This window comes from Ovis aries, chromosome 2 (assembly GCF_016772045.2).
Source record: "Ovis aries strain OAR_USU_Benz2616 breed Rambouillet chromosome 2, ARS-UI_Ramb_v3.0, whole genome shotgun sequence".
NCBI classification, from domain to species: Eukaryota; Metazoa; Chordata; class Mammalia; order Artiodactyla; family Bovidae; genus Ovis; species Ovis aries.
Genome location: NC_056055.1, coordinates 147,486,550 through 147,510,268, shown reverse-complemented (window position 1 = coordinate 147,510,268; position 23,719 = coordinate 147,486,550). Strand labels below are relative to the sequence as shown.

The window sequence follows — 23,719 nt, the reverse complement described above, 5'->3', positions numbered from 1 at the left end:
TCTGTGGTAGATACCTATTATCACCTCAGTTTCATAGGTGAGAAACCAAGTCTCAGAGAGGGTAAATCATTTATCCATATCACACAGCTAGAATGGAACAGAGCTGGGAATCCCATTTTCTGAATCCAAGTCTAATATTCCAGCGTTTTTTGCCCAATGCTAAGCATGCCAATGATCTGTTATAAGCTTTGTAAACAAGTGAACAATACTATATCCATAGAGTTAACTGGAATGATTGTTTTTTTAAGCATACAAACATTTGCATTATAATGTCAGTTTTTCTAACAATCTTGAAGTAGCTTATCTTGCCAGGGAAAAAGTTAGAGATTATTTTATTTTGCTAACTACCATTTCTGATTTCATCCACAAATTTTCATTTACTTTACTTTTAAACATCCACACTGTCTTTTTTTTAAAATTTTATATAGGAGTACAGTTGATTAAACATCTACGCTAAGTTCTAAATATTCTCTGCACACAAATAAAAGAGGAACATTTCTATCCTTCTTGGATAAAATTAATTGTGGTAATTCTGCTAGATACCATTATTAAAATGAAAGTGAACATAGAGAGGTCTATATCTTTGTCATTTTAAGGATATATAAATCTCCAGTTTTTCAACACAAAAATAATTTTGTTTCCTCAGCAGCAATTTCTTATGCATTTGATATACTTTTTCTTTCATAGAAACAAAAGTACTAAAGGAAATAACCCTAATAATTAAAGAAAATATTTTGTTTCTTGATAACATTGAGAATGCTTTCTCCAGAGATTTTCTTCATGCATTTACCTAAAAAAAATCATGTAACACACGCACACGCACACCAAAAAGTCAGATCAAAAAAGTGTTATATGATGAAAAAATTAAACCAACCTATTGAATTTATAAACCAAGAGTTCCTGCAGTTGATTATATAGGATTATCATGTGTCATTCTTTGTACTTTTCACAATATCAATCTGGATTTATGTCCTAATGGCTAAAGTCATGTGTCTATGATTTTAAAATAGCTCAGATAAATAGTCAATTGGAGATTGGGCATTCCCATGAAAATGTGCTGTGGAGTCAAACAAATTAGTCTCCAGATCTGAGCTCAGCCACTGCTAACAAGTGACTTACCCTTTTTACCTTTTTAAAATATAGATAGCAATTTCTATTTTCTCCTTTATTGTGAGAATGATTCTGTTAGATCAAATAAATAAATCTTTAAGAGAAAGAAATCTTAAATTCTCATGAAGTGGCTGTTTACATGAGCTATGAATATTAGAGTTAGATTATATAACAAGTTTAATTAACTTTTAGATAGGTGTCATTTCCTTTAGGAAAAATATCAAAAGTAGCTATGAAATGGATTAGAATATGCTGGTAATTTCTGTTTAAAGAAAAGCAGTTATTCCTATGAAACTGCTGGAATGAAGAAAAACAATATTTATTCTGTTAAAAGACAGGATTTTTGATAATAATTTTGTAAACAACACGATAAAGAACAGCTTTTCCTATAATAATAGTGTCTAAGACCAGTCTATAAAACATGGGAGAAAAAAAAAAAGCCTCATTTTACAATCACATCTTGAATAGTTTACTAATAAGGCAGAAATACTAACCTGAATCTGAGAAATTATATATTTAATGTCCTATGGAACTTTAAATACTTTAAAATATTTTTAAACCATTTAGAAGCCAAAAAAAAAAAATTTTTTTTTTTAAATTTCAAATGGAAAAAAACCTCCTCCTTGAAGGCCTTTTTAGATCTATTTCAATGTAAAGTTTGCCCTCTGCTGGAAAAATGCTATATTAACAATGAGTTGATAAATACATTGTTTATTCAACCTAAGAACTGAGCTTCATTAGGTAAAACACCAATTGGTGCTTACTTCCATCCCTACCAGGTGGTGTTCCTCCTAATTTCAGCTTAAGATGCATTTATAACTTCATAGAAGATTCCTCCTTTCTTACCCCTTGCCTCAGCCTTTCCTTCTCTTTGCTGGAAAGTGGTTTTTGCATCACATTAGGAAGGGGGCCAGAGCCTCAGAGCTACTGAGAAAGAAGGGCACCAGCAAAACCAATGGTTCTCCTGAGAGGCAGTGCTTATAAAGTATGCAAATAGTCTGATTTCACTTGCCAGGTAATGGTCTATCTAGTCTAGTTCTGACCTCTCGATGCACATTAGCTTCACTTCAACTATCCCCTCCTTCCCTCTAGTTGCATAATCCCCAAAGTCTGGAACAGCAAAGATCATCCCAAGCTTCAAACACATGTGTATGTATGTGCGCTCATGCAGGACTCAGGCTCGTTACAAGTGTGCTTACTGTGCATACTACTAATAATACCAATCTCCTTTTCTTTTGAAATAACTATCTTTTCTGAAAGGAGATAGATGACTTTTATTTTCAGCTCTATGTATATGGATTTGTGCGTGCGTGTGCGCGCACACACACACACGCTTACATTTTGGTCTGTCAGATTCTGCTCTCTGTGCCAGGGAACATGTGTTCCCGCAGAATGGAGAGAAGCCACCTCCACCCACCTTGCATATTCTCTCCTGGATCCAAGCTTCTAGGAAATGAGTTCCCCAAAGGAAAAAAAAAAAAAAATCTCCTAGAGCCACAGGCCCACATGGCTATCCACCGAGCGCCTCTGCTCCTGTTTATAGAATTCACTCTGCTGAAGTGTTTCAGCCAGAATTAAATTAGAATTGTGTATATTGATGTTGGCTTAAATTGTGTCATCTATGCCCTTTAGCCTTTGGACTTGAGTCTTAACGAGAAAGATATGATTTAAGTACAGGGTTGTAAGGACAGTCATACCCACTGCTACTGCTGCTACTGCTAAGTTGCTTCAGTCGTGTCCGACTCTGTGCAACCCCATAGACGGCAGCCCACCAGGCTCCCCAGTCCCTGGGATTCTCTAGGCAAGAACACTGGAGTGGGTTGCCATTTCCTTCTCCAATGTCATACCTACTAGAGTGACCCATTCACTCACTGCTTGTCAGTAACAGGTAAAAAGTCTGAGAGCAGAGTCCGTTATGAGTGATAAGCATAATGACCACACAGGAAGTAAGTCTTGGCAATGCAGAGCGTAGAAATGCATGCAAGATAGATGGGGAGTGGAAACCTCTTTGGTTGGTAGGTACCCTTCAGGAAAAGCTCTTCAGGTTATGTGGATCTGAGGAAAGTATGGAGAGAGGTGCATTTAAAGGTATCCTGGTAGGGACTTTCCTGGTGGTCCAGTGGTTAAGATGTTGCTTTCTAACGCAGAGGGTGAGGGTTTGATCCCTGGTTGGGGAGCTAAGATTCCACCTGCCTCGTGGCCAAAAAAACCAAAAACATAAAACATAAGCAATACTGTAAAAAATTCAATAAAGACTTTAAAGATGGTCCACATTTAAAAAAATTCTTTAAAACAATAAATAAAGGCAAATCCTGGTAAATATTCAGTAGTAGCTTTGGGGGAGGAAAAAAAAAAGTGACAATTTAAAAGTGTTTGCCACATTGATTTGACGACTTGATTTGTAAGTTCTATTTGATCTAATTTAATAAGACAAAGATCTAGTTCAAAAATAAAATAAAAGTGCTTGCCAGCATTGATGGTGTTCATATTCCCCACCATGACTGATTTCAAGCTACCAGCATGATGTCACCCAGTGGAGCTGGGAAGAGATGTACACGCTGGGCTCCTGCAAGCCAGAAGGAACCCGTTCCAGCACTCTGATGGATAAATCTCTGTAATGAAACACTCTCCTACAAACACCATCTGAAATCATCACACATGCTTTGGGCTAATATTCCATAACTGTCCAAATGATAAACATTTAAGAGGGTTTGTTTGGGGGTGTTTTTTTTCCCTCAGGACAAGTCTTTGTAAAAATTGTAGTAAAAGAAACCTGCTAATTTTCATTGATCCTAGAAATCTTACCTCCCACCCCCTCCTTCATAAATGCTCCTCTGGAATCCAACTGTATCCCTACCCACATTTTTCACAGAATTTTGCTATGTTTATTATTAATACAACTGGATTTTCATATGTATAATGTGTGGGAGCATGCTCAGACACTTGGTAGTGGCCGACTCTCTGTGACCCCATGGACTGTATAACCCACTGGACTCCTCTGCCCATGTGTTAATTATACCTGGATAAATTTTTATAAACTTTATTTTTTAGCAGTTTTAGGTTTCTAGCAAAATTGAGTAGAAGGCAGAGAGATTACGTATAACCTCCTCCATTATGAATACCCCCTAAAGCACATTTTGAACTTTCTTTATACCTGCTATCCACACAATGGAAAGTGTTGGCTGCCACTTCTGTTTACAAATCCAACACAGGACCTTCAAAGCACAGATGAACTGCCTTCCATTCCTCCTCTGTGGTAAGTCTTCCCAGGCTTCTCCTCTAACATATTCTCTTTTCCTAGAGACAGATTACTGTCTGTGTTTAGGGGCACGAAACTTGTTTTCTTGAACTGGATTATAAACTCGGGTGAGGACAGTACCCTAGTGCTTGGCCAGAACATATTCTCAGCTTCTGCTGCTGCTGCTGCTAAGTCACTTCAGTCCTGTCCGACTCTGTGCGACCCCATAGATGGCAACCCACCAGGCTCCCCTGTCCCTGGGATTCTCCAGGCAAGAACACTGGAGTGGGTTGCCATTCCCTTTTCCAATGCATGAAAGTGAAAAGTGAAAGTGAAGTCGCTCAGTCGTGTCTGACCCTCAGTGACCCCATTAACTGCAGCCTTCCAGGCTCCTCCGTCCATGGGATTTTCCAGGCAAGAGTACTGGAGTGGGGTGCCCTTGCCTTCTCTAATTCTCAGCTTCTAGTCCTATTCAAATAGAGAAGATAACATCTAATGATCAAATTAAAATCACCACATTTGTTGAAACTCTGCTGAAAAAACTTTAAGCTTGTAGCCATATAAAAATCATGAAAATAAATTCAACACGTATTAGCTGCACAGCAGAGAGGTTTCTTTCCATCAAAATACTGATATTCTCACTCCTGAGATATGAACAGTATCCTCCTAGAAGTGTTATGCAATTGGGGGTCGTATAACTAACCTAGATGTCTCTCGGTGGGTTTCAAACAAAATACAATCCCAGATTTTCTTTTAACAAACACAGAACAGCAGTTGTAACAAACTCTCTCTCTCTTTCTCAAGTCAAAATAATATTTGCCTCTTGGATTTCTGTACTAGTATTTCTAGTTCCCAATAATTAATATAACTAAATTTAGAAGAGATAGAGATGTAAAGGAGAGCTATCTAAATTCAGAGCAATCCTATAATAATATGGGTGATCTCTCACAGTATTATTGAAGACTGCTGTATCAATTATCTTTCCCACTAAGCTCTCAAGTGCTATGCGGTATGTATTTCTAGAGATTCTAAAAATCTCTAAATTTCTAGAGGTTAGTACTAAAGAACATTATTCTGGTCCGCAAGTGCAAGGATAAATTTTGTGGCATTTTTACAGAGATTACTATAGACCAAGTCTAAGATTGGACTTTGGTCTATAAAAAGGCAAAACAAAACAACAACAAAAAGAATGCTCTAACAGATTGGGCCAGAAAGAAGGAGGCTGTTTTATAAAGGTCAATTTTTAAACCCCTCCTACAGAACATGATCTATGCAAAATATATCCACAATATATTCCAAAGCATAATGTCACCGGATAAACCTAAGGAGTGGAACATATGGGGGAATATGAAAAAGAAGGTATTAAAGTCTGAAAACAAGCAGGTTGGTAAGCTCATTAGCTGGGGTGGAATTTTAAAATCTTCACGTGAACGAATATATAAATCAAAATATACACATGCACTCACAGTCATGCGCACTACGTATTCACACATGGCACACTCATCCTGTTACATTATAATCGTCCACCCGGGAACGGTGACATTCTCCTCTCTTTATAAATGTCAAAGCGCCCTCTGCTGTCCAATCTGTGGAATTTGCATTTTCTAGTTTCATAACGGAAATCCAGCAAAGAATGGTAAAAGAAGTTTGGGGGATTATCTGTGGAACTCTGCATAAATGTAAGTTCATCCCAAACACAATAAATTTTATTATTTAGTTTTAAATCTCATTTGCTTTGTTTTTATATAATTATAGGGCACTAATGTATAAAATAGTATATTAAAAAGGTCAACTTTTAAATAAGTAAAATAACTACTTATTTTCTTTTAACAAAGTTAACAGTAGAAATTAAAAATGATTGCATAACCAATTTTACCATAAGCCTATAAAATTAACATATATCAGATAACTATATTTTTTATAGTTAAATTATTTTTAATAGAAGAAAACTAATTCCCTCTGATATTTTCTAGGGACATGTGGTCCAGAGAAACATCAAAGTTTTCCAATAGTTTCTTGTTAGAAAATGACCAGTGACTACAGAAAGCAGAATTATTACATCCAGCATGAAAATTCTATGAATAGTCTGAGAACTATTCAAATATCCTTTAGAAATTATTGTATTAGTGTGGGAAAAAAATAGATTATTGCATTAGTGTGGGTCTATCTTAATTACTAACCACTTTTTAAAGGGAAGCAGTTGAAAGGAGAAAGGAAGAAGAAATGCCAACCCCCGATGCAGAGGCATGACAAAAATGACTGTCCAGGACTCCCCAATAGGGAATTCTGATCTATCACCCCCAGGTTGAAGGAGAGATGTGATTAAAATTAGTTTCACGGTGGGCTACTGTTACTAACGCTAGTGTGTCTTACCTGACAGGAGTTTAAGGAGTAAAAAAGGTTAAAAACAATATATAAAGAATCTTTGCCTTGAAACTATAAATATTTATCATTTGTATCCACAAAGACTATTGGGCACTGAAAAAAATACTTTAAAAATTGATTTGGAAATAAAACTTAGAGAAGTCTAATTTAAAATTAGAAATAATTCAAACCACATTTTTTCTTTTTGCATATGAAATTTCATATTTATAGAATGTGTGTAGCTTAAGTAATAAGTTTCTTTCAATGCTACCTTGGTAACTGTACTTGAAATCTTAACCTGATGTACTGAAATTCAAACTAAAGATTATACATTATCAGTATCAGTAAATGCACAAAATTATGTAAATTGGTATTATTGAATATTTTCAATATTGAATACTTTCATATTTATCCTGATTGTTAAGCTTGCCAAAGAATAACAACGTAGGCAAAATCCTTCTACAGTTAATTTTGCAACAAAAACTTCTGTCAAAAGCATTCCAATAACTTCTTTGGGGGTAATGATTCTTTAAAAGTCATTTACATCAGTAATTCTTAGTTCTGAAGAACAACAACAAAAGCAACAAATAACTGGGATGATCTACATCTATCAGGAGCAGTGTCAAGGCCTGAAGCAGAGCTCGGTTACCCATTCTTACTGTTCTGGGAAGGGCCAGAATGGATTGGATGAACCTGTTCCCAAGTCCACACAAGAAGTTCAGACAGCACAAGAACCTCACAGCCTAGTAGCTGTTGAAGTCTTGAACTGGATGGAGTCCTCAGATTGTAGTACAGTTTGTTATACATGTCCTCAGACTAGTATACATCTTAACAGTCTGTACTTCTCTTCCACAGCACGTTGTGCAGTTACAGAGTGACTACTGCTTGGCTGACATGCCCATCATTGAAAGCTCCACTGGGGCAGAAGCCACTTCTATTTTGTTCCATCACAATATTTACAGTGCTGAACTGAACAGTGCATGCCTGGCACACAATAGGAGTTTAATAAAGATTTGTTACATGGAAGAAGTGAAAGAAAGGGAGGAAAGGGACCCCAAGAAGGAAAACAAACCCTTTCCTGTCCCTCAAGACCATTATTGTAAAATCCAGATTTTTTCACATGATGCAAATTTATGTTTTATATTAAATAGTAAGAAAACAGATTTTTTTTCTTTTTAAGGCTGCACGATGCATGGCTGTGGAATCCTTGTTCCCTGACTAGGGACTGAACTCACACCCCGCTGAAGTGGACTCTTCTAGTCCTAACCACTGGATCATCAGGGAAGTCCCAGAAAACAGATTTTAAAAAAAAGTTTTGCATTTAATTTTGTCCTTGCTGAGACTCTGAATGTTCCACAGATACTGCCGGCTGACAAGATGCATTAGGCTGGCAAGTTTGATGAAAACCCTTCATTTGAGATGAAGATAGACTACCAGCCTCAGACCTGGGTTTAATTCTTTCTAGTGTGAATTTAGAAAATAGCCAGTAACCCACAGAGATGTCAGGTAGCCTAACAAGGAATTTATTAAAACGTGAAAAGTCCACATTCAGGTAGTAATTTTGGCATTCCTATACAACCATGATTTCTGAAACAAAGTACAGCTGCTGAAATGAAAAAAAAAAAAAAAAAAAAGATCCTCTAGAATTCAGGCTTGCTATTCTGTACATTAGATTGTGGTCCAAGACCAGCTGTAGCAGCATCACCTGGGACGAATAGGACAGAATCTCTGGCTCCACACAGAAACTATGAATCAAAGTCTGCATTTCAATAAGACCCCCTCCTCCAGGTGACTCATAAGCACATTAATGCGTCAGAAGTATCCCACTTAAAAAACCCAACACCTTAAATAAACAAGGCTAAATTGCAGGCAAGCTATAAAAGACCTTGGTACTGTTTATGACAAAGTATTGCTACCCTATATATTTAGCTAATTCACCTAAACCAGCAAGAAGAATATAAATGCTCTAAAAGAAAAATAGGCAATTAGCAGCAAGAACAAAAAAGAATGAACTTGTAAATACGTTTTTCACTGGAAATTAAAAACTCAAATTCAGATAGTAACATAGCAAATCGGTGAAGTTTAAAAACAGCATTGCCCACTCTTGTACATGAGACTTCAGGACAGTAAGAATTCCCCTATATTGTTTGGTACAATTTCCTAGAGTAAAATATGGCATTAAATAGCAAATGCTTTAAAACTATAGAAATCATTTGATCCAGAAATTTCAATTATGTAATATGTCTGTAAGAATTAAACTGAGTGGGGAGACAGATGAATTGAGAGCTTGGGGTTAGCAGACACAAATTATTACAATGGATGAGCAAGGCCCACTGTACAGAACAAAGAACTACAGTCAATACCCTGTAATAAACAAACCATAAAGGAAAAGAATATGAAAAAGAATGCATATATATATATAAGTGAATTACTTTGCTGTAAGCAGATATTGAGACAACACTGTAAATCAATTATACTTCAATAAAGTAAATTTAAAAAAATAAAACATAAATTTAGAAAGAATTAAACTCAGATATAAATACAAAGAGAGTTATTGCAGCGTTATTCATGATGTAGAAATTTGGAAACATCCTAAATGTTCAAAAGGTGGTTAATTAACTAAAAAGCATCCAATAGATGGAATTGTTATTCAATTGTTAAAAATCATGCTGTAGAAGAATATCTAATAAATACAGGAGAAATGCCATTGTATATAGACATCCAGGTATGTAAACAAGTGAGAACAAATACCCAAATATGAAGAGCAATGTATTTTATTGGGAAAGGGGGAGTGGTTTTTTCCTTTGTTTTCTGTTTTCCAAATTTCCTACAACACAGCTATATTACTTTTCTGATTTGAAAACAGCGTATTTTGCAGTAGTGTGATAGAGTCAGCTTACACGGGCCCACAGGAACAACTGTTAAATGTTCTGGAATTTTGCGGAATTTTATTAATGTTAAGCACAAGCATCTTTACAAATTAAATGATATGGACTTACTAACTAAATTATATTAAAACAAAGGTAATGAATACTTAAAACTCATCATTTTCTAATCATTTTTGTAGGTTTTACAATCATCAGTGATGCTGAGGCTATTTAAGTCCATCGTCTCCATGTAATAAATGGCAAATAATGTACTGCACATCTATTCCCAACTTAGTGTTCAGTGACGTTATGTGGATGCTTGAAAGTAGCCATGGTGCAAGTATTTACACCGTGAAGATGGCATATCCTAAACATCAAGGCTTTTTCTTTTCCCTACAGGGCCGCTTGGTAAGCATTCACTAGTATACCACAGACTTCCAGCAACTATTTCTAGTGAAAAATGAACGTGGCCATTTGGGGGGGCAGAGCAGAAGGAGAGAAGTCTTCTCCTATTACGAGAAAACTAGGGAGGGGAAATGGTTAAATTTATTTCATTCTTCAAGCCTGTTTCATATCAAAAGAGGTGGATATGGTGGTTTCTAGTACCCACACCAATTAGTTACTGAAATTCAAGCAAACTCTTGTTTAGCACCCATTCCTCTCCCTTTCTACAATCTTGGTTTTGGTTTCTACCATCCAGCCGAACCTTTCTGTGACACCCTGATCTATAAAAAAGGGAAAAGGTAATACCTTCATTTAATTCTCAGAAATTTGGATGAGTCAAACGGATTCATGTATTTGAAAGTACTTTGAAAATCATGGGATGCACTTATGATATTTACCATATGACAAGAACCATGGACATGTTTATCAAATAAAATTAGAACTGAGTGTGTTCATATTCATAACATATTAATATTGCATTAGCTTTAAAAGATTTTTAGCCACAAAGAGCAATAATTTTCATTTAATCTCCTCCAGAAATATTATCTGAATACAAATACAAAACCTCAAAGCCCAAATTTCCTTCCTCTGTTTAATAGATCCTAATGTTATCAATGCAACAATTGATTTTTCCAGAAGTCATTAATTAGTGCATGTAAAGTATGTCTGTACCAAGTACCTGAAACTATAGAAGAATCTGCAAGAGACGATTCCAGTGAACTATTCTCTATGTCCCAGACCTCCAGATTTGGCTGATCCGTGGCTAAAAGGAGTGGCTCTTTGACTTCGAGACCATCTTCTTGTGATAAATTCTCAGACTCTGTGAACAAAAGTATCAAAAAGTAAACAATAGTGCCATGCAAGCTTTTATACAGTATACATAACTGTCATTGTGTTTTGAAAACAAATAGGGGTTCCTAATAGAGATTAACCTGAATATACTTACATACTTTGAAATTCTAAACAGAATGCAAATTGCAATGAAATGCAAGTTTTTATACAATATAAAGAGCTGCTATTTTTATTTTGAAAACCAAGTGGGGTCTCTAGTAAAGATATGCCTAAATACACTTCAATGGTTTGACATTTTGAAAGGTTTGGAATATGTTTTTACGTTCTGACAGTATTTTTATTTTTAATATGAACACAGTGGGTAATTCTTTTGCGATGACTAAATTTTATCTAAAAAGCCAATATAATATTAAGTATTATGCTAATCATAAGTGTGATGATTTCCTATCTGACCATCACCTTTAGCCACTTATTTCAGTGATACACAGTCACACATAAGACTGCATTAGTGAAAATGCAAATTTGGTGGTAGTTTTTCTTTAACTTGTGATCTTGCCATTTTTTCCTCTCACTGTGCATTCTACATGAGATGTACATATGCTTTAATGTCAGCCTACATTTATGTATTTTGAATTTCTGGAGATTTTTAGAAATTTAATAAAATATTCTGATCATTCTTTTCTCTTTCCCTCTATTTCTTTCATCTGGCCTTTTCTCCTTCAGCCAACATGCACTGAGTGTTTTCTTAAATGCTTTTGTGGGTTATGAAGAAAAACAAGAGTTTTGCCCTTCTTAAGTACAATCTGTCAGAGACTGATGCCATAAGGAAAATGTCCTAAAGTATCATTTTTGATTAACCTATCTTAAAGAATAAGGAGAAGATACGTGCTGTGTATGGAGAATTTCCTGAAGACAACTGTTCTGACTTTGGAGTTTGTCTTTAGACAAGATGATTTGGTAATATTCATCGGTATATATTAAGCATATTTGGGGTTTATAATAATAATAGGCAATTTATTTTGTGCTTTACTAATGTTAAATCATTTAATCCTAAAAATAATCCCGATGGTAAGTCATATTACTATCCCTATTTCACAGAGGAGTAAATTGAGGCATAGAATGGGCAGGTACCTGGTGAAAGTCACAGATCCAGAGACATGAAGGAGCCACGATTCAGTAAGTGTCAGGCTCTAGACCCCAGTCTCCTGTGTTAATCGGTGCAGGCCAGCTTGACAAAGCACCGTAGACCGAGTGGCTAAAGTAAAAAAAAGTATTTTACCATATTTCTGGAAATTCGAAGTCTATGGTCAATGTGCCAGCGTTTGGTCTCTGATGAGAGTTTATTTCTGAGATTGCTGAGCGTGACATCTTCACGGGGTCCTCGCGTGGTGGGGAAAGAGAGACGGAGACCTCATTTTTCTTCTTCTAAGGCCTTGGGCCCATCAGACTGGGGTCTGCTCTGATGATCTCATTTAACCTCGATTACCTCCTAAAGACATACCACCAGGTACAGTCACAGAGGTGGTTGGGGCTTCAACCTCTGAATTTATGGGTTGAGGAGGGCACGATTCTGCCCACAGCAGCTCCTACCACATGAATAATCACAGCTAACTTTGTTCTGGGCATCAAGACTGGCTAAAAAATGATTAGACTCCCCAAATAAGATGTACAGATCAGCAAACAATAGTTAAATTCCTGAACCCCTGATTGGATTTTCTGAGGACATGAGAAGTAAGCCCTACTTGTTTAGAGTGAGTTTGTCAGGAGTACCCTGACTGCTGGTAGGGGTAGTGAGAATATAAGAATGCTGAATCCCAGATGGAGATTGTAATTTCTATCCAACTTTTGAAAGAAGCATAGAGGACTTGCCTGGTTAAGTGGTTAAGAACCCACCTGCTAAATGCAGGGGACATGGATTTGATCTCTGGGTCAGAAAGATCCCCTGGAGAAGGAACTGGCAGCTCACTCCAGTATTCTTGCCTGGAAAACCCAATGTAAAGAGGAACCTGGCAGGCTACAGTCCATGAGGTCAAAAATAGTCAGACACATAGCGACTGAGCAGGAGCCAGGAAGATTCCATGTGCTACTGGGCAATTGAGGCTGCATACTGCAACTACTGAGCCCAGGAACCCTGGAGCCCGCGCTCTGCAACAAAAGAAGCCACTGCAATGAGAAGCCCCCAGGCACAGCAACAAAGACCCAGTGCAGCCAAAAATAAATTAATTCATTTAAAAACTTTAAAAAAAAAGACGCTTAGAAACCCTAACCCTGCTCCCTGCCTTTTAAGAGCCCACATATCTGGGGCAACATCTATCATCATCCACTTTGGTTGAAAGAAGGAAAGCCCCAAATTTAAGAGGATCCTGTCAGGACACCAGGGAGAGTGAAAAGAATGAAAGACAATTAATTAGTGCCGTATTTTTTTCTTTTCAGAAGGGCCTTTATTCCTTTTATAAAGTGCTTGACCTTCACTAGCCAATGTAAGCCCACAGGCAGGAGGAATTTGGATAAACTAGTCCCTAAGCCATTCTGAAATAGACACTTAAAGACAGTCATAGTCATGGCATATAATAAGGAAAGTAAAGAGGAAGTTTTGTGAATATTAGATAGATGTATGTGATAGGTGCCTTATTACACAGCTATTTCACATGTATTCTTCACCTAGGGTGGCTATTGTTCAAAGAATTGGAATTTGAAAAATCGAATTAGACTTCTAAAAGGCACCAAAATATCTTAGAAAGAAATATGTTATATGTAACTTGTTGCTCTGCCCCAACAACCACGCCCACAAAAAAAGAAAGCAATGCAGCCAGACATATTGTCTGTGTCATGAGAGCTGGAAGATACTTCCGAGCCAATCTTCTAGCCTTTTTCCTAAAATAGTACACAGCTGTAAGATGGGTAGTTACCATCTACTTTGGAGGATGGATGTAACAAGGTCTTTTGTGATCTGCAAGGCTGCTCTTTCAAATATCCGTTGATACACGGAGACCAAAATTTCCCAGGAAACAAAAAAATTGAGACTGTAGCCATTTCAAAGTTCAAGTCTAGAATGTCGTCATGGATGGAAATGACCCCATGTGGTCTTGAAAGGGAACTCATCATAAGGTGTGATGGAGTCTGGCTCATCCTTGAGGGATAAGGGAGACATCTGGCCCCATCATCATTTGTAAATTTGACCTGAAGTCCCTTTAGAAGTAGCAGACTGGCATTAGAGTTATGCTATAGAAATAATAGTGGGCCAAAATAAATAAATACAAAAAAAACCACAACAACTATAATCTTGATATTGCAAGCAAGTAGTACCATTGAGCTCCCTCCAGAGTACTAAAGCAAAATCAAGATGCTTCCTATTGAGAGGGAATTTTCCTTATACAATTAAACTTTGCTGTGGAAATAGAGACAAACGACAGTAGGAACTAAGGAAAGTGCTAGTGGACAAATCATGGAATTACTCCCGGCTTTTGAAAGTTGGATTGACCATCTTTGGCTGAATGAATCCCCTCGAACCCCTAAATGATTTCAGAGAGAAGAGGGAGCCTCTTGAGCTTTTTACTTTGTGGCTATTTTAAACTTATGACACCACACAGCATTTGTTTTGGGGTGAAACAAAAAGACCTTCCACAAATATGGAAGGCACTTTACTTCCCATGGTTCACTTACACACAAGTTTATTAACATCAATTTTATAGGGCTTTTTAATATCACATAGTAAAAATGTCTGTCTATATATACACATAAATATGTAAACACTATTATATATATATATACACACACACTGCTACTGCTAAGTCACTTCAGTCGTGTCCGACTCTGTGCGACCCCATAGACAGCAGCCCACCAGGCTCCCCTGTCCCTGGGATTCTCCAGGCAAGAACACCAGAGTGGGCTGCCATTTCCTTCTCCAATGTATGAAAGTGAAAAGTGAAAGTGAAGTCACTCAGTCGTGTCCGACTCGCAACCCCATGGACTGCAGCCCACCAGGCTCCTCCGTCCATGGGATTTTCCAGGCAAGAGTACTGGAGTGGGGTGCCACTGCCTTCTCCATATACACACACTCCATCTTATTTTGGAAACAAAGGGATTGTCTGAGATTTTTATCAAGATAATTTTAACATTGCTTAGACAAATAAATTGGAAGAAAATATTTTAGTGGTTATTACAATTATGCTGCAAAGTCTTCAGGACATTTATATAATACTTTGAGGAATATATTAAACATTTGATAAAAGGTCTATAATTGCTAATGTATCACAATATTATTTTCTTTGAGTTTTTGAAAGTGTTCAACTATAATAATACAAATAGCATAGCTCTTTCACATATGTTATTTGTAAATATAGTATTAACTGCCACATTTTTCTTTACAGAGTATGTATCCTATGTTTTAAAGAAGTATCAAATGAAAGACAAATTAAAATTTAATTGGCAATGAATGGTTACCAATATATAGTTGTTATAATTTATACACAATTATATATAATTTAAATGGATTGTAATCATTTCAAGCTTACTTCACTTCTTTTATCCAGTCAAGCATTTAATCAACGTGTAACAAATACCAACAATATACCAGATACTGTTCCAGGTGCTGGAGATATGGAAATGAGACATAACGCAGTCTCTGTTTCCATAAACCATACTTTCTAATGGAATAAGAAACAGTTTTCTAAGTTACTTATACAAAAGAAAAAACAGATAATTACTAAATCATTAGACCAAAGAGTATGTTATGATTTTATGTTGTATTATTTATGAACTAGCTTAATTTTGCTCAGTAGTTAGAAATACATGCTATATATATGCACACATATATCTGTGTATATATATATACGTATAGTATGTATACACACTATACAAAATCAAGCTATTTACTATATATTGGTAACCATTCATTGCCAATTATATTTTAATTTGTCTTTCTTTTGATACTTCTTTAAAACATAGGATTCATACTCTGTAAAGAAAAATAAGGCGGCAGTTAATACTATATTTAGTAACAAATAACTATTTCACAAATAACATATGTGAAAGAGCTACGTTATTTGTATTATAGTTGAACACTTTCAAAAACTCAAAGAAAATAATATTGTGATACACTAACAATTATAGACCTTTTATCAAATGTTTAATAAATTCCTCAAAGTATTATATAAATGTCCTGAAGACTTTGCAGCATAATTGTAATAACCACTAAAATATTTTCTTCCAATTTATTTGTCTAAGCAATGTTAAAATTATCTTGATAAAAATCTCAGACAATCCCTTTGTTTCCAAAATAAGATGGAAAATGGAAAACATGTTGGATGAGGAGTCAGTGGCCAATATTCTAGCCCAGCTTGTTGAGTGTTATGGTCTTTGGGAGGGTCATCTTTTCCCAGGCAGCAGTTTCCTCATTTGTAAGGAGAAGAAAAAAGATCTGAAATTCTGATTCCAAATATCCTTTTCTTTTCTGTAGGCTTCATTAAACTCTAAATCACTAGGCAAAACACACAAAGCTGTCCTTTGCAGAATTAGCAATACCTGTATTGTCTTCACAGCAATTGGTGCCTGTTAACTCCCGGGCAAGCTCATCATTTCCCGTCTGCCTCAGAATAGTTAGAAATGTAGAAAACCAGTTTTCTTTCTGCACAATCCTTTTCAGTAGCTCTCTTACCCCTGCTTCATTTCCATTATTTTCTGCAGCAGAAACCTGTTTTAAAAGAAAAGCAGAATTAAAGAAGTCAAACATCTTATGAATAAATTTAAACAGATACTAGCCTTTAGAAATATTGAACCATATGTATAAAGGTTCATATTAAAAGAAAACATCATTAAAGGAAACATCAATGCCACTTGCAGAAATTCTGGATTCTAGAGGGAGGAAATTTGCTGGGCCAATCCTCTTTTAAATGTCCACCATTTTTTAAAGCTTTTGAGATATTCAAACCTGACACAGGAAACAGATGTTTTACCTCTATCTTTCTGAATAAGGGGTGCAAAAGAAGGTGTCTAATCTCTACCTACATTATGTCTATTTGCATCAATTTCCTTCTGTATATCTAGGGCTTGCTATTTCAACTCATGGAGTCTATAAATAGGAAATCAAACATTTGTTATCCAACCTCTCTTTCTTGACTCTTACAATTATGGGGTAAGTAATTACTATCACAGCTTTATATTCTTTAATATTTGTGCTATTTATCATTACTATAATATTTTTTAATTTGTATTTACTTAATACTATAAGAAATGTATTTCTATATATCTTTTTTAAAAATAGGGAAGTATTTGTATATCATTCATTCCTATCTTAAGCTTTCACTTAATTTCTTTCATAGATTAACCTAGCAAATCTTTTAAAATGTGAAATCATTTGTGTAATCATTATTACAATGACTCCCCCCAATTCTTAATATAGACCCAAACATTTGGAGAAATGATCACATTTAGACCAGAAAGAAATTAGGCAGAACACAATCAGCTTGCTATGCCATTAGGCAAACCACTTCACCTCTCCAGACTTCAGTTTCTATGTGTGTAAAATTAAGCAACGGAAATGAAATTTCAGGGTTTGCCTGTCCTAGTTGCAGGTTAGAATCACCTGAGAACTTTAGAAAATACTGATGTCTGAGATCTGTCCCCAGAGATTCTCATTTGTCCATGTTGGGAAATAAGAAATTTTTTTCAAAAGCATCTCCTGATTCCAGCCAGCAGCTTAGGTAAGAAATACTGACTTACATACTCTCAAAGGTCCTTCTCAACATTTGTCTGTCTTCTAGTATAATATCGACCTTTCAACTAGATTGTTTCCTACAAATTTGCATATCTTCTAGTCCTATAAACATTCCCATAATCATCTATTATCAGGAATTTGCATTTTTGGAACAATGCTTGGTACAAATTCAGTGTTGATTATTATTATGGATAACCAGGAAAATCATCTATCTTTACAAAGATGCTAGTTTCACCAGCAGACATTACTTGGAACAAAATTATACTGCATATTTCTACCCAATGGATATGTTCATTTCATTAGCTAATAGTTAATTATAAAGGTTTTGCATATATCAACCCAACAACTCTGAAGAAGATACTGACATTAACCCATTTTACAGATCAGAAATCCAGGGCTCAGAGAAGTCCAATTACCTCCCTAACACCATAAAGCTAGTAAATGGCAGAGGTAGAATTTGATCCCAGGAAATTGGCTTCAGAAGTTGAATGCTGCCTTCTTGATCTCTAATTATAGCTGGTAATTGTCTCTAATTTTAAGTTCATTTTTTGACAGGAAGTGGTTAAAATGACAATAAAGTTTAAGCAATTTCTCCCTCACAGCATTTCTAAGCAGATTCCCGCTCATTTCCTACTTTTCTCTAATTTCATTAACTTTCTAATGGAAATTCTTTGCCTTCTCTTTAAGTGTTTGTAACATTTTTATTATTATCTACTAATTTAAGCAGTAGTCACTAAAGATCCTAAATGAGACTGGTTTGAGCACCTTCTTTTAACTCAACTATTTCCATTTTTAATTATTTCAGCCTTTAATCAGCTTTGAATTCATTCCACAGAAGTAATCAGGAAGCATTTCTCTAAAATGAACAAGGCAAGCACTGTAATAATACTTATATTTTAAAAAGCTAATATATTATTATATTCACTAAATTTTCTTTGATTATTAATTAGTTATTTCTTTGAGTATACAATGATTTGTATTTGTCAAGCTTGCTGTGTCCTTACTCAGTTCAGGAATTTGAGAAATATTTTGCCATTATTTCCCACAAGTATTTTTATTATTTGAATGTGGAACTACATATAATACCTGTGCAAGTTTAGCAGCATCATCAAGGTTCTGAATTTTTAAGAAATCTTCCTAGTTTGGATGCTAGAAAGTATATCAATTTCCTTTAAAGCAACCATAAAAATTTTTTAAATTAATCTGTTCTCCTAAAACATAAGAAAAATATAAGATCCCAATACATACACTTGATTATTAAAATTCCTGGGAAGTGAATATTTCGACGAGACTGAAACAGGACATATAATGATTCCCACTCATATTTCTTCCCCATTTAATGTATTCTCTTGGCTATGAAGTTAAAAATGTCTATGGATACATTATTAATTAATACATGGAGTGGGAAATAAATATGAATTTGTGGGTAATACAGTTCAGTGATTTCATATTCTGAATTCTTTGATCTAGTTTTTTCTAACATACATTAGTAGAGAAACCAATGATATTTCTTTTAAACCCTGGATAGCCAACACAGCTGTAAAGTTCAACAAAAATGGTTTTCTCCTTCAGAATAATCTCAGATATCTATTTAAGAGTAATGGTGACTTTTTAACATAGCAGAACTAACCCTCAGTACCAGTAATTCAGGAAGCAAACTCATATTAAAAACAAAGGATTTTAAAGAACAAGTTCTCTCCAAAAGTTAATGTCTTTGTGAATGAATAAGCATTGTCACACAGACACAACTAATTTCTTATTAGTACTTTTTATTGCTAAAAAAAAATCTTATCCATCCTAATTTAAGTGGCAATACAATGAGCTGGAAGGAGACTGACCCCAATACTCAACTTCATGTAAATAGAACTGGAGGGTTTCTATCTGGACTGGTGATGCTATCTCTGATTCTTTGTATAAATGAAAGGTATATAAACTCTTCCAGGACTACAGATGTTTAATGCTTTGAACTGGACAGGGCTGAGATATGCAGCTTACCTAAGCTGTTAAGACACTGTGGAAATGTTTATATGATCCAGAGTTCATGGGTGTCTAAGTCATGGATGTACTAAGATGTCACTTAGCAGCCTAAATAGAAGCAGGTCAGTACAGGAGCACCCCTTTACTGTTAGGGATCATTCTATTATAACGTTCTGTAAAGTCATTCTTGTATTTATTAATGAGTCTCCAGCATTTACAGTAGTGTCTCACATATACTACACACTTTTTACCTACATGTTAGAAGAATGAACATGGATCAACACTGCATCATGAACTCCGTGAAAGCACAGGCAGTATCTGTATTATTCTCCATTCTTTTCAGCACTAGCTTGGTGTCTGGTGCAACATGCCACTCCATAGTTTCAAAGGGAATGAATGAATAATTAATCAATTAAATCAATTTCTTTGGGTATCTGCTGGTCACAAAACTAATCTAGGATCACTTTTAGAAGCACTTGTGTAACAGGGACAGGGATTGGGTGGTGGAGGTGGAAATCCTAAACTAAAATACAGGCCAAGTAGAAAACGTCAACTGGAAAACAGGAAAAGAACAAAAATAAAATATTTTGGGAATTCCCTGGTGGTCCAGTGGTCAGGACTCAGACTCGCATTTCTGGGGCCCTGGGTTCAATCCTTGGTTAGCAAACTAAGATTCCACAAGTCATGTGGTAAAGCAAAAAATTAACTAATTATTTTTACAAGTCTTAATTTCTTAGTTAAATGCTATTTTAAGATGTCAGAAAAGCAAACTTGGAGATCTTATATTCATTATCCAACCATTCTTCCTCCCCTCCCCCTGATGCCTGGCAAAGGAATTCATTACACCAAGCATTTTCATTTTTTATTCTGGACAACTTCTTGGAAATTACTCCAATCAATTAATACTTATTAAGCACCAATATCATACTTAATTCTAACTAGGTCCTGGTTTCATCCTTAGATGAAAAACAGTTTCTTCCTCAACTCATAGTTTAATACATGGAACTTAGGAGGCAGATCTCAATTTCAACATAAGGCATTTACCTTAGTCCTTGAAACTTTAAATTCACAAGGAAATATAACCAAATAAATAATAGAAGTCATCATCATATCCAAACAGCTCTTTCTTATTAATAAAGCTTTTTCATAAACACTGTTTCTCACTCATGTTCACTAAAACACTGTGAATGAGAATAAATTATTATTATATCCATTTTCATAGTACATTTAGGATCAGGAAACTTAAATAATTTGGCCCAAAGGAATAGAGATGGTAAGAAACAGAGATGTCAAAATCCAGGTCTTGCCATTCCAAATTCCCATGCTTTCCTCATTACACTTTTCTGTAATAAGATAAACATTCCTCAAGGAACCCATATCAACATGCTATGGATTCTTCTAAACCTAGTGTTTCCTTCCCATCGTCCGCCATTGCTTCCTTTTGTGACAGATGGTATCTTTAAGAATGATGTGCCAGGATCTCACACAGACACTACTGTTCCTTAGAAAGCCTCCATATATTGCTCCTCCATTCTCCCCTATGAGAGAGAAATGGGGTTGCTTTGGCCTTAACTGCTACCAGTATACAAATGTCCTTTTACTGTATATCTTCTTTGTGTCAAATCCCTTGCATTCCTGCTAGCTGCCTCCAAGCTTGCCAGAATCAAGAACTTGGATAAAATCTAGCTGGCGGAAATTCAATCCAGGCAAGACAAAAGTGATGCTGATAGGCAGACGTATTTAGAGTAAATAAGGAGAAGTGCTGTTTCACTGGCAATCGGGACATCATACCCACCAAACATAAACAGCTTTGTGGTGTTACTGGACTCTGTTGCTTCTGGACTTCCTAACAGCTACTGTGGCTGGAAATGCCATCTTCCATCTCCAGCTGGCTTGAAGGCTGCATACTGTCTTCCAAATTAAGATTCTGCCACAGTGATGTACACATTTGTCATATCCAGCTGGACTACTATAATGCGTTCTAGCTGGTTCTCAATACACAAAACTACATAAACCTTACTGACAACAGTGCAAAGTTATTTACTTGTTGGGAAAACCAGTCATCAAAATTAGATACACACTTAGGTCTTTGGACAGGCCCTAAGGCTGTCAAGTTGACAAAGGAGCATTAGCTTTAGTCACTAAAGATCAAGTCACATCATAGGCTGATAGGAGTCCTGTGCCCAGAACTTTGTAGTGAGGATACAACTGATGAACTAAAAAGAAAGAAAGAAAGAAAATGTCAAAAATCATAGCATGTTAGACTTTGACCCCCCAAAATGGGTTTATTTGTCTACATGCCTTTCAAAATAAAACTTTCACTGTACACTCTAAGTCAGATTTGAATAGGACAGAGTTTCTATATGCCACAGTACTTCCTTATTCACTGAAAAACAATGAACAATAAAATGCTAAGTGTAATCCCCTGTAAAATTCTTCCTGTCAAAATGGCACCTAAAAAATCCATTATTTTTCTATTAAAATGGAAAATTACTACTGGCTACATATTTTTTCAATTAATTATCTCCAATTTTTGATTCCCAAAGAATGCTGAAACTTCTGTTAAAGAAAAAAAAGAGTGTGTGTGTGTGTGCATGTGTGTGTGTGTATGTACTATGTAATGTCCCCATTTGGACCAAAATTAAATGGCATAGTGCGTAATATATGCCAGAGATTGGAAAAATTTTTGTTTAAAGCCCAGATAATGAATATTTTAGGATTTGTGGGCTATATGGTTCTATGCTCAAATGCTCTTAATGCGCAGAAGCAATCACAGCATGTAAATGAATGAGCATAGTTGTTTCCAATAAAACTTTCTTTATGAACTGAAAAATTTAAAATTTAAACATCATTCTTAGCTTTCAGGTTGGATTTAGCATGGGTCATGGTTTGCTGATCCCGGTTCTATGCAACTACATATAATACAACATAAAATTTCACACCATCAGGAACTAAATCCTTACCTCTACCACTGTCTTCCTGGTAGACCTTGGGCAGGTTATTTAAACTGCCTCAGTCTAGTCATCTGTAAAACGGCACAGTTCATAATACTAGATTATTAACTAATAACTCAAGAGATTATTGTGAGCATGAACTCTGATAATAGGTTTTGCAAATGAATCTAATCGTACAGTGTTTAATAAATGCTGTCTATTAGCATACGTTATTTTTCTAGAGTTCTTTCTTCTTTAGCTCATTTCAGTTAAAGCATTAGAAAAAATAGCTGTTTTGTTTTAAATTTGCAAAATTATGTTTTTAAAAGCCTAGACAGTCTCAAGGAAGGAGGGAACCAAATTTACTCAAAGATGTCAAAAAACGTTTGGAATGGGGCAAATGGAGGAACAACCCTAAGTAGCAATATCTGCCTTTAAGTCTAGCTCCATTTGAACTGACACCTACCCGATTTCTGTCTTCAACTGTCAACAGTTTCTCCTCCACACATTTATCCAAGACATCTGCAACCAGAAGCTTGTCCACCAGTGTGGGCAGAAGAAGGTTCAGCAGTTCGAGACACTCATCGTGAGCGTTCTCAAACGATGGAGAAGGCAAGTCCGTGAGGTCTGGGTTCACGTAGCGGGCGGCTAAGGGGTTGCCTGCTTGCCGGAGGGCCTCTACGAACATCCTAGCCCAGCCGAGCGGCCAGTTCCCCCTCTCCAAGGTGTTCAGAAGCAGATCAGCTGCCTGAATGTCCCCAGTGGTGGCGGCCGTCCTCTGAATATGCTCTTTCACTTCTGGAGACAGAAAAGTCAGGTAGTCCAATACTGGTTCCACCTGGATGTACCTTTTCACTCTGGCCCTGAAACACGAGATGAGATAGCAGAAATTCTTGTCTGCGAAACTCCCATCCGACGACATCTTTCTTCCTCAGAGGTGGGAAAAGATTCTCCCAGGTAGACGGAAAAGTTGTTCTCAACTCAGCGAATGATAGGTGTCTTTGCTGCTGCTTCGGAGCCGCAGGGCCCGCAGCAACGCACCTGACGACGGGGTTGCCTGCAGGACCCCCGGGCGGGCGCGCGGGGGCGCGGTGGCACCTGGGCAGGTGGGCAGGTGCGCAGGACACGGCGGCGGCGGCGGGCGCTCGCGTGAACCGGGGACCAGGGCGCCGGCTCTGCTCACTTGGGTGGGAGTTTCGAGGCCAACCCTCGGCCAGGCAGTTATATAGTTGGCCTGACTTCGGTTTCTGTTTCGATTCTCTTCTTCAGGACTTTCCAC

General features: G+C 36.4%; 1 protein-coding gene and 1 long non-coding RNA gene across 2 annotated transcripts in view; both read right to left on the bottom strand.

The window, feature by feature from the left end:
- The window catches only part of IFIH1 (interferon induced with helicase C domain 1), a 60,068-nt gene extending 36,379 nt beyond the window's left edge, over nucleotides 1–23,689 (bottom strand). The window contains exons 1-3 of the mRNA XM_004004655.4: nucleotides 22,907–23,689; nucleotides 16,339–16,507; nucleotides 10,703–10,843 (exon numbers count right to left, since the gene is read on the bottom strand). Of these exons, the coding sequence (XP_004004704.1) occupies nucleotides 10,703–10,843; nucleotides 16,339–16,507; nucleotides 22,907–23,362 (766 nt within the window). The 5' untranslated portion in view covers nucleotides 23,363–23,689. The remainder of the gene's footprint in view (nucleotides 1–10,702; nucleotides 10,844–16,338; nucleotides 16,508–22,906) is intronic.
- Nucleotides 18,488–22,900, bottom strand: LOC132659314 (uncharacterized). The gene is made up of 3 exons (XR_009599607.1): nucleotides 22,471–22,900; nucleotides 19,763–21,723; nucleotides 18,488–18,699 (listed from the first exon to the last, which is right to left on the bottom strand). It is a non-coding gene; the product is annotated as an uncharacterized LOC132659314 (long non-coding RNA).
- Nucleotides 23,690–23,719: the final 30 nt, after the last annotated feature.